Source organism: Protomyctophum bolini (genome assembly GCF_963924005.1).
Source record: "Protomyctophum bolini genome assembly, chromosome: 6".
NCBI lineage: Eukaryota > Metazoa > Chordata > Actinopteri > Myctophiformes > Myctophidae > Protomyctophum > Protomyctophum bolini.
The window spans coordinates 38,584,999-38,601,583 of NC_137867.1; the positions used below are offsets into that span (position 1 = coordinate 38,584,999).

A 16,585-nucleotide genomic window follows, 5' to 3' on the forward strand; every position below is an offset into this window, starting at 1 on the left:
GGGGAACCGCCGCCAGACAATGCAGAGGAAATGTGTTTTTTAGTGTTTGTCGCTTAACGGCCTAACCTGCACCTAACCCAACTCTGGCTGTTCCAACGCCCGTTCAGTGCCGTTTCCTCCTCACGTGTTCTCATCTTCTATGGTTGACTTATACTAGAGGATCTTGTGCACTAGTCCCTTCCTAACATTTTAGTCTAGTTTGTATTTGTTGATGAAATTGTCAATATATTTAGTCTTAGTCATAGTATTAATTTAGTTTCCATTTAGCTCTCGTCAGTGAAAAAAGGTGGTCGATGGAAATTTTTTCGTGGTAGTTTTAGCCGACGGAATCAACAGTGTTTGTGCTTTGGAACGGCAGCAGCAGAGGAGGACGATGAGGAGGTGTTGTGTTGTTGTTGGAGATGGAAGTGAAGTGTGGATGTCCTTGGATGACGCGAGGACTCCATGATGGAGAGGATGCTCTGCCCTGTGACACGCAGGCCTCATCTCTCATCGTTGGTTACACCTTATCAAGCAGGTCAGAGGACCTCCGATGACACTGTGACTCACACACGCACGTCGCACACACACGCACACACAACATGCACATAGCGCATACAGATGCTACCCCACGCACACACAAACACAAAGGCACGCATGCACAAACAGAGAGAGACCCACGCGCAAACACACCAAGCCAAGGTGGCTCAAGGAGTCACCTTGTCGGATGATAGTCAAGATGTGACTTCAGTGCTGCATGCGTTGCTAAACTTCCTTCTGCGGCTATGGACTCAAGCTATGGTTGAGTCCATTCATATTTGGCTTTACATGTCACCTGACCATAGAATTAGTACCACCTAATGCTGATCTCCATCAACCAACTCCCTATAACATTAGTGGACAGAAATTCACTTTTTCTTTTCTTGGGAAACAAAATATTAAAAACTTTACTAATTCACATTTTCTGTTCTTGGGATTTTTTTTGTTGCTTTGCTCAACAGATTCTCCTGTCAATTCATCAGGGAAAAAAACAGCTACAGTTAATTGAAATGAAACATTATGCCGTACTGTATATAAAAGGGATGAATGGATGTTTCCGACTATACTGTTTTGCGGGGAGCGCGCAATTAATATCACAATGAGGAAAATGTGCCGGAGACAAAGTGTTGAGGGAACAAAAGACAGCGACTGAACGAAGACATTACAGGACAGATTATTCACTCATTTATAGAAGAAACCACGCAGCATCGGCACAATCATCCAAGTCCTTTGTCTCTGCGGCTGTCGGCGTGACACGGGGCCAGGAGCTCTGACCTTGTAGTCAACGAGCAAGGCATTGTGGAAACGTCTCGATCAATAGCTCTTACAACCACGCCGGAAGTCAAACGCGTTACAGTTGCAACAATGTGTTTGACTCACTCAACCCGCCTCGTGCGTCGACGTCTGGCCTGACTAAAACTGTGCGACTTCTACATTGTTTCATTTTCTTTTCTTTTTCTTTCTCACCGCGGTGAAAGTGATGTTTCTTTGTGAAAGTCACAGCGAAGAATCAGCCCTGAATACGAATCCATACAACTGACACAAAAAAGGTTCTTTGAACGTGAAGTGCCTGCAAGGTGAGGCTTCATTAGACCCCGCGTTGACCTTTCGTACAAGTGTGCTTTCTTCCTGTATAGTTCTGGAAACAATACCGCAAACCCTGCAGGAGTTCTAGAACATGCAGGCAGCTGATCTCTGGAGTTTAGCGGTGAGTATTGGCACATCTCTTTCAAAATGAGAAAGAAAGGAGGGGGTGCAGTTAAACTTTTCAGTTCACTTTTTTTTTCTTGGGGGGGGAATTGGCAATATCATCATTATTTCACATTCACTGGAGACACAGCGCTGAGCAGATGGACAGGCAAACGGAGAGGACAAGCCTCCAACTTTTAATAGCAGAAGGAGAGTGTATTGGAGAGGCAGCAGAATGGAGCAGAATGCCTACTCAATCCCATTCAGTTAAAGTGTGTGTGTGTGTGTGTGTGTGTGTGTGTGTGTGTGTGTGTGTGTGTGTGTGTGTGTGTGTGTGTGTGTGTGTGTGTGTGTGTGTGTGTGTGTGTGTGCACTCGTGTGTGCGTGCTCGCTTGTAAGGCTTTCTCCGGAGACTGACTCAAGGCGAGACAGTATTGTATAGACGTAGGTGGGTCTTCTTTACCAGCCATGCATTCCGTCAGACTCAGTCCATCACATTTCTAATCACTTGAACTCTAGCACACCTATATTCTGGGGGTGAACATTCGTTTTAGTTGAGCGGTTTTTTGGCGAGAGATTCGGGGTTGAGCAGTGGTTCTCAAACTGCGGCTGCCCAAATGATTTGTTTTGGGCGTCCCCAGATCATTAGCGTAACGTGCAACATTGTTTTCTCATGCTCCACAGTAACCAAATCATGCAACACACAGTATAAAATCTTCACATTTCTAAGTGGGCGAGGCTAGAGGAGTGGGAGTGAACTACAGTGCAGAGGGGGCGGGGCTAGAGGAGTGGGAGTGAACTACAGTGCAGAGGGGGCGGGGCTAGAGGAGTGGGAGTGAACTACAGTGCAGAGGGGCGTCGCTCCAAATGGGGTGACGCCAGTTTTCTACCAGGGAAGGGAGAGGCATGGGGGCGGGTGCTCGGATTGGTTAACCAATATTCTCCAGCACTTGGTCCATGCGCTATACTCGCCCCAACTAGACCAGAAAGCATGCAGGCTGGCCAGGCTGAACTAAATGTAATGCCTCAACTCCTACAATTTACAATTTAGGCATTTAGCAGACGCTCTTAATCCAGAGCGATTTACATTAAGCAAGAACAAAAAAAGCATGGGAATACATCACATAAAAACATTTATCATGAAACATGCGTAAGCTAAGAAAGTAACAGTGGAATATCTATATAATGAAACTATACATATAAACTACTATGCTATACATATGTACATATGTCCTACAATTCAAAGTGCTTGTGTCAGGGTGGGGGGGTTCCCCAGTTCAAATATGACTATTTGGCATCCATCCTTCCATCCCTCCCTCCCTCCCTCCCTCCCTCCCTCGTGCGTGCGTACGCGTGTGTGTGCGCGTGCATGCGTGCGCGTGGGTCCAGGTCAGACAGGGAGGTCCAGGCTGGTATTAATCAGTCTGCATTCTGCTGAAAAGCTCAACGTGCAGATGATGGATGAGGCCAGTGTGCCGGCCGAGAGAGAGAGGCAAAGTGACAGGTGACAGAGAAGGACACACACGCACGCGCACACACACACGCACGCACACGCACACACACACACACACACACACACACGCCTGTGTAAATCCGCTCCTCCTATCTGGACATATACTGTAGCTATACAGCATCAAGGTATAGGGGGGCAGGGTGAAAGCGTGCGTGTGTGTGTGTGTGTGTGTGTGTGTGTGTGTGCGTGCGTGCGTGTGTGTGTGTGTGTGTGTGTGTGTGTGTGTGTGTGTGTGTGTGTGTGTGTGTGCGTGCATGCATGCATGCATGCATGTGTGCGTGTTAATGGTGTGTCCCGTCGGCCCTCCCTCCTATATATTGTAGTGGTGGCAGGGCAGGTTATTGAGGCCTGGGCGTTTCTATCACATTCTAATGGAGCCGGGCTATGAGTTAAGGGCGCTGGGCTTTTACACCAGCGCTGTTAAATCACAGGCTCAGATGACTTCATTAGCGGAGGAGGACACATGCTGAGTCGCACACTGCAGATATACTGCAGGTGAGCACAGCACGCACGCACAGGAACACGCACATGCGCGCACACACACACACACACACACACACACACACACACACACACACACACACACACACAGAATCCAGGGGAGTGGAGCAGCCGAGCGACTGTGGGAGTCATTCAAGGAGAGCAGCAGTTATGCGACATAAAATGCCAAGGTCAAGAGGTCACGCGGTGATAGAGGGTGTTTGTGCACAGCAGCAGCAGCAACAGAACGAGACAATGATGTCATCACCACCACAAATAATGTCGCTTCGTTTGTCAAATGAAAAATGTATACTTGTTGGTGAAATCATTAGTGGAAGCATGCTGTATCTTAGGTGCATGACATCAGCCTATGCATTATCATCATATGAACCTGGGCATGTTCATTTACAGAATCCCACTTCCAGTAATTACAGCCAAAACCTATCATAGATACTGTAAATACATTATTATTCATGAGTCTTTAGCAGTAATTAATGTGCGCCATACAGACAATAAGTGACAATATACAGACAAGACATGTCATTTGAGTAGCATGCCAACTACAATAATCCACAATACACAGCAGGACCTTATACCTAATCCAATCTATAAAACATTTTCAAATAGCGAAAATAGCCAATCTACAGCTGCTACTGTAGTTGTGAGCTTGTACATCGCTATTATAAAATAGCCCGCCATGCCTTAGACAAACTACTAGACTACTAGAAGTGCAGACATCATTTACAGAAGTGAGATGTTCAAAATGACACCTCGTTACAAAGGACAGCCCCTGTCCATTTGTCTAGTACCTGTCCTTCCGTTGTGTGTCCGTCTGACATGTACAGCTAATATCAGGACATGGCAATGTTCAATGTTCAATGTTCAATGTTCAATGTTCAATGTTCAAGGTTCAATGTTCAATGTTTAATGTTTAATGTTTAATGTTTAATGTTTAATGTTCAAGGTTCAATGTTCAAGGTTCAAGGTTCAATGTTCAAGGTTCAATGTTCAAGGTTCAATGTTCAATGTTCAAGGTTCAATGTTCAATGTTCAATGTTCAATGTTCAATGTTCAAGGTTCAAGCAATTTGGGAACCCGGCCACAGCCCATTTGTACAAAAATGTAAAATAATTTCCTCCTGGGTTCTTCTGTGTGTTTTCGTACTAACACCACCACTACATATTCAGGGCAGTAGTGCTGACTTGAGAGATTAAAGGGATTGTGACATTTAAAAATAAGTTTCTGTAATTTTTCTTATTTCTTTTAGGTTTTCTGAGCTCAATTGCACCCAAAAAACCCTGAACTTTTAAACATTCAGTAGATTTTCTGTGGTCTGTGGATTTCTGGCTCAAACAAGTGCTCTGATTTGCCAGCTGATGTCACTGTTTTCACCTGTTTTGCCTGTTTTGATTGAAGCTCCAAAGGCTTCCAAACCCCAGAGAAAACTCCAGACCACAGAAAATCCACTGAATGTGAAAAGTTCAGGTTGTTTGGGTATAATTAAGGTCATAAAACCTAAAAGAAAAACGAAAAATACGAATGAATGAAAATGTATGTCATGAAACCTTTAAGGTTCAAGTGCATGAGATAAAATTATTTGGTTCTGGTTCCTCAAACATACAGTATTAGAGCAATGGAAAAAAGGTATATTACACTGTATTAGAGCGGGGTCCGCCCATTATTCCGATGGGTAGGTTACTGTGAGGTTAGGGTTGGAGATAGGGTTAGTTATAATGGGGCGGTAGGTTACTGTGAGGTTAGGGTTGGAGATAGGGTTAGTTATAATGGGGCCAGAATAACATGCTATGTGTAGAGTATAGATAGTCGTGTGCACATTAACAAATTGCATCCCAAAATATGTATTTTGTTCTTTTACATTTTCATGAACTCGGAGCGAAGTCAGGGGTCGCGCTACGATCATCTGAGGTTATGTAAAAAACATTATGGCCTAATAATCACATCCATGGATCCGACATCAATGCCCCGTCTCGTGAAAGGACTGCCGTCGTATCCCCTTTCATACGAGATGTTTTGAGCGGGGAAACGGATCCCGGCTAGAACTCTGACAGCTCACATTATGCCGTCGTTCATGAACTTCCCTCCTCTGTGGAAGCGCCTAGACGCAGCGCCAGAGTCATTCTTCTGTAATCCCACCATGAAATCTCCACATTTCCAATATGGCCAACAACAAAAGCGACCCTAATGAGTTACCCTACATAACTCCATACGGCTCCACTTTGATGCTGTGAGATTAGTTATATAACATTCATTCACTCGACGACAACTCCTTCCATCTTTTCTCTGACTCCGTCATTATTATTGACTGCTCTCTCTCTCTCTCTCTTTCTCTCACTTCTCGTTTCTCTCCCTGTCTCCAGATATACGGCGCAGACAGAGATGTGGATGAATTCATTCCACTTGCCGTGCCACCAAAAATGTGGAAGGCCCTATCAACAGCCATCCAACGGTGTCTCCCTATACCTTCCTTCAACATCCGCCATGAAAGAGCACCTATAGCTTGCCAAAAGAAGCATTTTCTCTGTAAATATATTTGTACAGCTCCTAGAATTGTTGATTTCTTGTACCTCAGGGCTATTTGTGTTATCAACAACACCTTTTTGCAAACTGCTAATAAACTATAACCTGTCTGTCTGTCTGTCCGTCCGTCCGTCAAGCTCACTTGTCGCATCTGCGGCGCTTTGTGAGCTTGTAGATCGCCTTTCTTTGGCAAGTGACTCTGTCGTATGAAGAAGTATAGAAATCCAGCATAACTCCAACAAACACACTCAAACTCTCTCTCTCTCTCTCCCTCTCTCTCTCCATTCAGCCCTCCGTCAAGAATAATCCAACAGTAATGTGTGGCTCAGTCAAACACACAACCACTGGTGCACTGGTGTGTGTGTGTGTGTGTGTGAGAGAGAGAGAGAGAGAGAGAGAGAGAGAGAGAGAGAGAGAGAGAGAGAGAGAGAGAGAGAGAGGGGTAGGGTGCGTACCCGTACACCCTTATTAGACCAACGTCCTTGGGAGATGCAGAGCTTTGCCCTTTGTTGGAAAGGTGCAGTGCGTGCATGCGTGCGTGCGCGTGCACGCGATTTAGAATGGATAAGGCTGTGTGCAGTGTTGACAGCTGTGAATGGAGAACAGGGAGCAACCTGAAGTATTGCCATCTAATATGTGTCACACAGCGGCATAAATATTTATACAGGAGAGGAGAGGAGAGGAGAGGAGAGGAGAGGAGAGGAGAGGAGAGGAGAGGAGAGGAGACTATTCACTATTCAATCAGGTAAGAGACATAATGAACAAGTCTCTTGCTCCATTCACACTCCATTCTCTCTCTCTCTCTGGCAGTGGGACATATGTGTGCAGTAAACAACAGTCATGGTATGCACACACACACACACACACACACACACACACACAACCCCCCCCCCCCCAACAAATAAGTCAATAAACATGTACTCATACAATATTCTGCATACTATCGACCCGAGCCTGATACATGGACATAAATCGGGCTTTAACCCATATACTGCCTCCTGCTGGACGCAGAGCCAACCGCAGACTGCAGAGCCTATTTCAATGCAGCACACGCTGGACTGGAGCGTCCATCGTAAAAGTAATTCAGCTTTTCAGTCAGCCTGTATAACGGGAGGTGGACGGCAGCGCGGTTGCGCAATCCGGTCTAGGATCGCTAAAGAAGGAAAGGCCAAGCCAAAATTATAATAAATAAATAAAATCTGCGATCCGGTTTGATATCAATAATAAAGCTTATCAGATGGAACATTAGGCCAGAAGCAGTTGCTGGTTGGATTCCTTATGATGGAACGTTCTGCCAATAGCGTGGTGAAGGTGTGGTCAGTAAAGTACCTGTTGGCCAATAGCGTGGTGAAGATGTGGACGGTACAGTACCTGTTGGCCAATAGCGTGGTGAAGGTGTGGTCGGTACAGTACCTGTTGGCCAATAGCGTGGTGAAGGTGAGCGGCCTCATGTCCCGGTAGGCCAGAGGCAGCAGCCTGGGCCAGCTCCACGCCCACTCAGCCACGGAGCCCTGTGTTGAAGCACGAGCACAGCACTGCGTTAGTTATTAATCAGGTTTGGCGGTACGTTAGCGCTCCAGCTGCGACCCCAGCAAACAAGAGAGAATCCCGCCGTGGGCCGCGGACACCCCCGGCGATCAATCACGTCCACGCAAAGAGGGTTTTTATTCCAATAAGACAGCAATTAATTCATAAATCCATTTGGGGAGGGGATGTAGCTGTCATTTATTGAGAGATAAATCAATTTTTGGGGAGGTGGTCGTTACTCTTGTGATTTTTAAATTATTTTCTTTTTCTCTGTCTTTAATGGCACCCTGCCAACCCCCCACCCCTCACCCCTCACTCACTCTCTCTCTCTCTCTCTCTCATGCATGCACACATACAAATGCATGCACGCACACATTCACAAATACACACACACAAACATGTATGGCATGCATGCAAATGTGCACTGACGCACGCACGCACACACGAACGCACGCACGCACGCACGAACGCACGCACGCACGCACGCACGCACGCACGCACGTGCTCAGCAGTATATTGGCAAAGGCAAATAAAAATCAGATTGGCTTTGATTGCCAAAATGTCACTCTTAACTCCAGGGCAGAGTTTTATTGACAGAAAAAAAGAGGAGAAGTCAAGTCTCTCGCTCCATCCCTCCCTCGACTCCCCTCCTCTCCTCACAGGTGATTGATGGCCCTTGCTTTTTTTCTTCTTCTTCTTCTCTTCCTCCCCTCCTCCCTCCATTGTATTTGACAAACAACACAGGCACCTGAAGCAGTGAAGGCATTTTAATCATTCTCTTAATAGGGTGTTTCTATGCAAAGCTATGCAGCTCTCTCTCTCTCTCTCTCTCTCTCTGATAAGCAAAGAAAACAGGCCCCCGTCAGTCGCTGTTTTGTTTTTCTTTTAGAACGTGACCGTTCTTCAAAAACAACGGCAGCCAAGCGGGTATTATTACACAGGATAAAAGAGGGGGGAAGAATAAGTATTAATGCTAAAAAGAAAACACGACTTCCAAATGCTTCAGCCTTCCCCTTTCTGTAAATCAGAAGGAAACGACTAGTAAAATAAGGCCTTCCCCTCTTCCGTATCCCCTGTTAAGTGCAGTCGCTTTAACAACTTCCGCCCATATATAATATAGCGTGCCTGTTCTGAGCACGTCATCATAGGTGAACACAATAACCTCATGAGATATCTCAAAGTAATTCATCCATCCGTAATAATGTTTTTGCCAGAATACTAACTAACGTACGTTGTCTGTATGAACAGCGATTCCCAGAATTCAGTTCAAAACAAAAACACGGACGTAGATACATTGGTCGTTCTATACGACGCGCCTCGTTACACTGGGTGACCAGGATTTTTCGGTCAGGGCCCTGCATGGACTTTGGAACGTCCTGCAGGATCTGAGGCTAGCACAATCGGTGCTTTCTTTTAAATCTCTTCTGGAAAAAGTAATAATATATATATATATATATCATTATATATATCGTCTCATGTAGCCAGACAAAAAACGACTTCCCGGCCTTCTCAGCCCATGTAGTCCTACAGTACATGCATTAAACGACGTTAAACTTGATTTGCCACTAATTTTATGCATGTGCATATACCCTCTATTGTATACGTTTTATTGCATGATCTTACTATTCCAAAGTGTACCCAGATTTAATTATGTTTGAGATATATCACTGCTGATGTCATTGTTGTGTTTTGAATGAATGTATGGGACCCGAATGGAAACAAGACTGTAAGGCCTTTCTTCGGTGCTGTCCTTTTGGACCATTTGTGCTTGACTGTACCCCTAGCTGTACTGTTGCATTTTTGTCTAATAAAATGATCAATCAATCAAAAACTCTACCATACATATTGCACAAGTATTATTGTATGATCATACTCAGTCATTTAAAAAGTTGCATACAATAGTGCTGCTTTAACTCGTTATAAAACTGATGTCTCCTTTCTCTCTGACCTTGGATTTCTGTCTTTCTAAACTTTACTACCGTATCTAGTAAAACAGAAGAAAAAAAACATTGTCAAACAATTTAAAAAATAATAATTAAACTCTGTGCACTGTTGAACCATAACCCATAAAGACCTGAGTCTGATTCTAACAAATGCCTCCTAAATCAGTCGTTTTTGTGCCAAGGACCTAAAAAAAGCGATGTATTTGGCAGCGGACCACCCATCTGATTTGTTTTGTGCCAGGGACCCCGAGAAGAGATTCTTTCTTCTCTTTCTTCAAAGGGTTAGGGTTAACCCTATCCTAACTCAAACACTTTCAAGATCTTTCTAAAAATATGGATACTCACCCAATTTTTGTCACCGTGTGGATACAGTGGTTTGAAACACAATTGGGGAATGGTCACTTTTCAGCTTTTTTACATCTTAATATTATTATGAAACTACACAATGTAAGCTTTCATATGATGTATTGTTCATTGAAATTGGGAACAAAAATATTTGAAGAAGATATGACCCTTTGACACTTGTTGGACCAGAAAACCCAAAGTAGAGAAATTGCCCTGAATAGATGTGAATGTTTTTATCACCTCTGAGAAATAGCCCTAAGAAATAGCATTATGTGCAAGCTCTCACGGCTTGTATAGATGTCTAAAATGACACGACAGATGCTTTCCCGGTTTTAACGGGTTAAACTATCTGCAGCGAGACGTATATCACGATTTAAGGACAGAACATCTAACAGGTTCACATCTCAGTTCCTACTCTGGGGACATTAAGGTCTGTGGTACAAGGTGAGCCGGGTTCAAAGTCTTGAGAAGAAGTGAAGTAGTGAACATTCAGAGCACGTTGTCTCTTTTTTAATTGCTGCTCAACTCTTTGCAAAAATAAAGAAAAAGTGGCACTACCGCTAGCTAGAGAGAGACCTACAGAGAATTGAGGAAGAATCGTGTATAAGATATAGGAGACTGACGTCCTACCGGGTAAACTCGAGGAAGAAACCCTAAATACAAAGTTAATACACCATTTCACATAAAAACGACTCCAGGATGTCTAATGAAGTACTGTCACCTCATAGACACTTGGGGATGGCAAAGGCAGATAAAGGCGAGGCTAATGATGACCCATGCATGGTCATGGACGGCGAACTCACCTGATCTAGTCTCTCGTTGCCAACGTGGTCAAACTGGGTGAGAGGGTTGAAACGGGGCGGAGCCGTGCGGTCCCCAGGGCCGAGGTCAAAGGTCACCAAGCGGGGAGGACAACCTTCTTCATCGTCATCATCGTCACCATGTGTGGCCGCAGCCAGCTTCCTCATCAACAGCTCCTGCAATCCAACGGAGAGATGGGACTAATGGCACTTACATGAAATATCAAACGAAAAGGACCCCCCCTGAGTCCCCTGCACGTCGAAACAGAACAAAACAGAAGCAGTAATAGTCTAGAAACATAAATGTTTAAAACGAATATAAATATATTTTACATTTAACATACTTTTCCAGACCTGGAAAAGTATGAAATGATATTCCATACTTTTATATAGTTTCCGTACTTGCGCAGGAACCCAGCAAAAGGTAAATTAAATTCAAAAGCATAAAAAAAACGATTGTGGCGTGAAAGGACCTTCTGCTTTTGTGGGACGCTGTAGTATGATCAAGAAGGACAAAACCACAAATCATATTATGCCCGAAACCAACAATATAAAAGTAATAAAGTAAATATAGTATAGATATAGTAGCACTTCCGAGTTTGATTCTGGACAATTCTGCCTCTCTTTCTTAGTTCTCTCATCCCTGCCATGTTGTAAATAAAAGTTCAAAAAGTTTTTGAACAGAATATTTCCATATTGCTCAAGTATATTGTCACTGTCGGGCAGACACCTCTTATCATTATTCAAAACATTTGTGTTTTTCCTAAATTAACATCCTACTTGATCACACAAAAGCATCAAAAGTAGCTCGAAGTGACGCTTGTAGACCTTTTGCTGTTTTTGAATTTGAGACCTGAAAAGTAACACTAGTTCTGGTTTCCACCCTGAAAGGAGACGATATGATATCTACCATAATAATTTGATGTTACTCAGCAGCACTGCAGGCAGAGTCGAATAACAAGACTGGACTGAGGTATTGACCAACACAACACTGGGTTTTCATCCAGTCACTGGAGGACATTATTGACACACAGAGAGAGATGGAAAGTTTAAGAGCAAAATACAAGTTGTAGCTTAAAGTTGCAGTAAACAGAGATGAAGCAGAGACTCCCAACTACATACCATATACTACAGACTTTTCATAGGCTTTCATTGACAGCACTATGATCACTTCAGACATTTAAAACTCTCACTTCGTACCTCAGTACCTTCGGCTCTGTACTTGGTCTGCTCTTTCCTGCATGTTCTACTACACCAAACGATGAAACTATAGCCAATCTACAAGCTCAGCGTGTTGTAAGCTAGTAGATCTGCTATTCTTTCGAGAAATCGAGTAGCAACTCTGAAAACCCACGGTCTATGAGAAATAAAGTGAGGACAGACAGGAAATTAGCCAATTAGGAGATTATTATTGGCAATTTGAATGTCTTATTATTAGTATTACACCCCAGCAGATGTCCTAATGAAGGGACGTCGCGATGGGCTCTCTATCTCTGTATTCCCAGGTGGACCGGCCCACCAGAACAGAAGTAGAAATGTAATAATGATGTTCAGATAGCTTTTATGGGCTGTCCTCCACCTCCAACGTCCAGCCTCTCCATCCATCTATTCCCTGACCGATCGGCCCCAAGCAGCAAAAGTAGAAATTAATCAGAAGTGTTCAGAAATAGATGATGACGAAAATAAAAGGACAACTGGAGAGCACCGTGCCATTTTGTATATGTGGAGAGGCCGTGTGTGTGTGTGTGTGTGTGTGTGTGTGTGTGTGTCTGATGTGGTTAGGGAGTGTGTCCCACAGGGAGGCGGGCCACAACCCAAAAGGCCAAAGTACACGTTGTGGTATGTTACTGTATAGGTGTCTGTAGGGTGTGTGCCGGGCAAGTACATTTGTTTGAAATAATCACGTTGCTATTTTCGCATGGTTTATTCCCGTCGCTACATGTGCAATGATAATGTTAATGTTGGATTTACAATTTGGAAAATGTTCAGATGGGGTTTAGGATTAGGCACAGAGGTTATGGGCTCTGTTTTCGTCCATGCTAAACTTATGTGCTTTTTTACTATTTTGAAAAACATTTTTGAATAGTTCAACTAGCTGATCTACATCGACACATTGTGAGCTTGGATTGGCAATTTGAAATATTCTAAAATGTCTTTTTAAAATAGTAAAAAGTAGAAGTTTAGGGATAATGGGTTTAGCACTGAAAATAGAGCCCATGTTGGGGTTATAACCCCAACCCGTACACATGGGGCTCTAGGGTTTTTTTTCCTTCAAATTCTTATGCCAAGATTTTGTAACCCATTTTTCACCCCTGTGTCAATTATCTAATGTGATCCTGGACTCTACCCTCCGCCAACCTGGGGAGAGCAACGGACTTGAAGTCATGCTTCCTTCATGCATGAGTGTCCAAGCCGCTCCTTTACACCTGACAGGGGGTTGTTTCCCTGGTTGGACGTAGCACGTTATGGGGCTCTCTAGGGTTATGCCTGATTTACACTTCGTTGTGCGCAAAAACGGTAGGCTATTTCCAGCTTTAGGGCTATAGGGTTGAAAATGACCCGCTCCGCAAAAAATAATTATGATTAAAAATGTCATTCAGAAAAGTCAGCATCCTAAAATATTGATGTCCTTGCAAGTATAGTGATACAAATGTGTGTGTGTGTGTGTGTGTGTGTGTGTGTGTGTGTGTGCGCGTGCGTGAGTGTGCGTGCACTGTGGCACCCTGGTGTGTCTCCACTATATCCCCATCAGTCAGGCTGACACGGCCTCCAACCCTCCTCTACACCCGGCAGCCTCCATCTCTATTCTGACCCGGCTGTCCTTGACTTGACCTTGACCTTGGCTGGGTATACAGGCTGTTATATTTAATAAGTATGTCAGTGAGCCAACATGGCTTAGATTCTAAAACATCACTGATAAACAGTATGGCAGGCATCATACAAACAAAGTGTTACAAATATGACAAATAAGGGAGAAAAAAAACGCTGTACTGTAAGTGCTATTTTAACATATTGATCAACATCAATATGTACCAATATAAAAAAGTTTCTGATTCAGTCAGGAGCGGAAATAATCTACGTAATGTCACTGTATGGTGTGTAGTCATCAGGCTGGAACCACCAAACCGGAACCTAGCCTAAATATTTCCCTGCATCATAATATTAGAGCCTACCCTATAAAACCCTTGATTTGGCATAGTTCAGCTTATCGTAATAGTGAATATAGTGTAATGCACAATCTCTGTAAAGCGCCTTGGATAAAGGCGGTATATAAATGCACCATTTACCATTAATAGTAGTTCTACTCGATTCAGCATTTAAATGGGGATTGGGGGAACCAAAACAAAGTGACGCCGAAAAAAACTTTCTTTTCTCCGAGGTGGAAAGTCACGTAGGCCACAGGAGACCTAATTCAGCTCTATTTTTTTTTATTTTTTTTTACAAATTAGGCATATGCATATTTTATTTTAGGTTTTGGCACTATTGTAATTGAAATGACCCCTGCAAACATGCTTGAAAGTGAACCGTCCCTTGAAGTGGTTAAGTGGAGTGACTGTGTTTTCACCAGTCATATCTGCAGCTAGGCTTTGTGTCCAGCTCCAGTCACTGTGCAGTGCCAGCTCTCCAGGCCATGGATCCCTGATGTCAGCACATTGGCACAACCACCAGAGCCCTAATTACGCTTACATGTGTGATGTGGCAAGCCATGCGCTACGGCTACACAACCATTGTACAGTACAGCTTCTGAGGGTCCTGGGGCCACCAGTCCACCCCCCCCCCCGACCTGACCATCAAACCAACACAGCCTCTCTCCCCCACTGTTGCCATGACCGCTTATTATAAGTGGCTTTGGGCTTGCTTTTCCTGTAAAATCGCTTGTTGTACATATTGGTAGTTGTGGGGATGCTGCTTTTTTTGTTGGCTTGTTTTTTATCTAAAGTGTATTTATTTGTTAAGTGTTTCTTATTTGGGGCTTGCTTCCTAAATGTTAGATCAATGGCTCTCAGAACATTTTCATGACAAGGACCCTATAGTCCCAGATGAATATGTAATTGTCCGCGTATCCCCAGCTGAGGGAACTGGAAAAGCTCAAATCAGTTCTTGAGAGATTAATTTGAAAGTAACTGGAGTCTGTATAATTTCTCTCCAAAAGCCCTTGAATATAATGGAATAATATGATTAAGGATTACTGTGATTAAGGTAAGCTCACATTTCATATCACAAACACCATACAGTAAGAAAGAAATAATAATGTTTTTTTTGTTTTTTTTAATGGTTTTCATAGATTGCTTATTTCTCTGGCAGGATCTGGCAACACTGCCCGCCACCCAGACGCCTGCCTCAGCCCCCAGACCCACCCACCAACCCACCCAGCCAGACCCCCACGCAGACAGCCAGCCAGACCCCCACGCAGACAGCCTGCGGCTGCAGGCCACATGCAGCAGCCACCTAATTGTGGGGGAGCGGAGGGGGCTTTTCCCTACCTCATTGCCTTGGATGATGTGATGTATCTGCCTCAGGTAGTCACTGCCACCTGCTCTGTGGCACAGCTCCAGCAGTATCAGGAGCATTTTCTGCTCAGTCAGTTCAGCCGCCGACGCTCCACCTCCGCCCTCTCCTCCTCCTCCTCCTCCTCCTCCTCCTCGCTCAAACATACTGGGAGGGACGGAGAGAGAGAGAGAGGGGGGAGAGAGAGAGAGAGGGGGAGAGAGAGAAAGAGAGAGGGAGAGAGAGGGGGAGAGAGAGAGAGAGGGGGGAGAGAGAGAGAGAGGGGGAGAGAGATGGGAAGGGAGACATTTTTTTTACCATTGAGGAAATAGATCCTGCGTGCTTGCTTACATTGAAACCATCAGGTGTCAGATCTTGTGATTGATTGATTGATTGATTGATTGAAATTGTATTCACAGTTTATAGAATGGGTACAGTTCAAGGAAAGTATACAGGTCAATTAAAAAACTGCTGTGCGGATCCAAACTATAAAAAGCACGAAGACATATAATACATCATACAGTTAGAAAACGTAAAAATAAAGAAGAAGAAGGAGAAAAAAAAGGGAATTATGTTTACAGTATGGAAATGATGACCTTTGACACAATCTCAATGTAGGAGAGCAGGAAACCACCCCGATTGTATGCAAAGTGGTTCTCAAACTTGTTCATGTCAAGGACCCCCAAACTGACACCTATTAGCCCGCCGACCCCCATTTGAAAAGATATGCCAGGGACCCCCATAAGAGAAGATTTTTACGGCTCTAGCAGTGACTCTCAACCGGTTTCATTTCAAGGACCTACACGGACAAGGGCTACGGACGGACCCCCATTAATGGAATTTCCATCACTGGGACTCCAATTGTTATTGTAAAATCATCGTTAATTTAACTCAATTCAATTCAAAGGGCTTTAACTCAGAGACTCTGAGTTACAGTCCCATAAGGGTCAATTTGGTTCCTAACTATCAATTAGCTGGGGACCCCCCTGGAACTCCCCCAAGGACCCCTGGGGGTCTACCGGAGTAGACCTTGGACAAAAAGACATTTTATTCATAAGTAGGAATCCGACCAGTATACTCCGCACTTCACCGGACGGCAACATGCTGGAGAAGACCTCAAATTCCACTGGAGAGAAAAGAAGGAAAAAAACCTTCGGGCCGTCGGCCGTTCAGTAGATTTAATTAACATGTCTTCTACTTCTAATCTCACCCTTCGCTCCGGAGAACAAAGTGGCTCTCCTGAA

The 16,585-nt window shown here is 44.1% G+C and overlaps 1 protein-coding gene across 1 annotated transcript in view; it reads right to left on the reverse strand.

The window, feature by feature from the left end:
- Window positions 1-16,585, reverse strand: part of kiaa0825 (KIAA0825 ortholog) — a 180,568-nt gene that overhangs the window by 84,679 nt on the left and 79,304 nt on the right. Inside the window, exons 19-21 of the mRNA XM_080765788.1 lie at window positions 15,338-15,509; window positions 10,857-11,030; window positions 7,652-7,749 (exon numbers count right to left, since the gene is read on the reverse strand). Of these exons, the coding sequence (XP_080621914.1) occupies window positions 7,652-7,749; window positions 10,857-11,030; window positions 15,338-15,509 (444 nt within the window). The remainder of the gene's footprint in view (window positions 1-7,651; window positions 7,750-10,856; window positions 11,031-15,337; window positions 15,510-16,585) is intronic.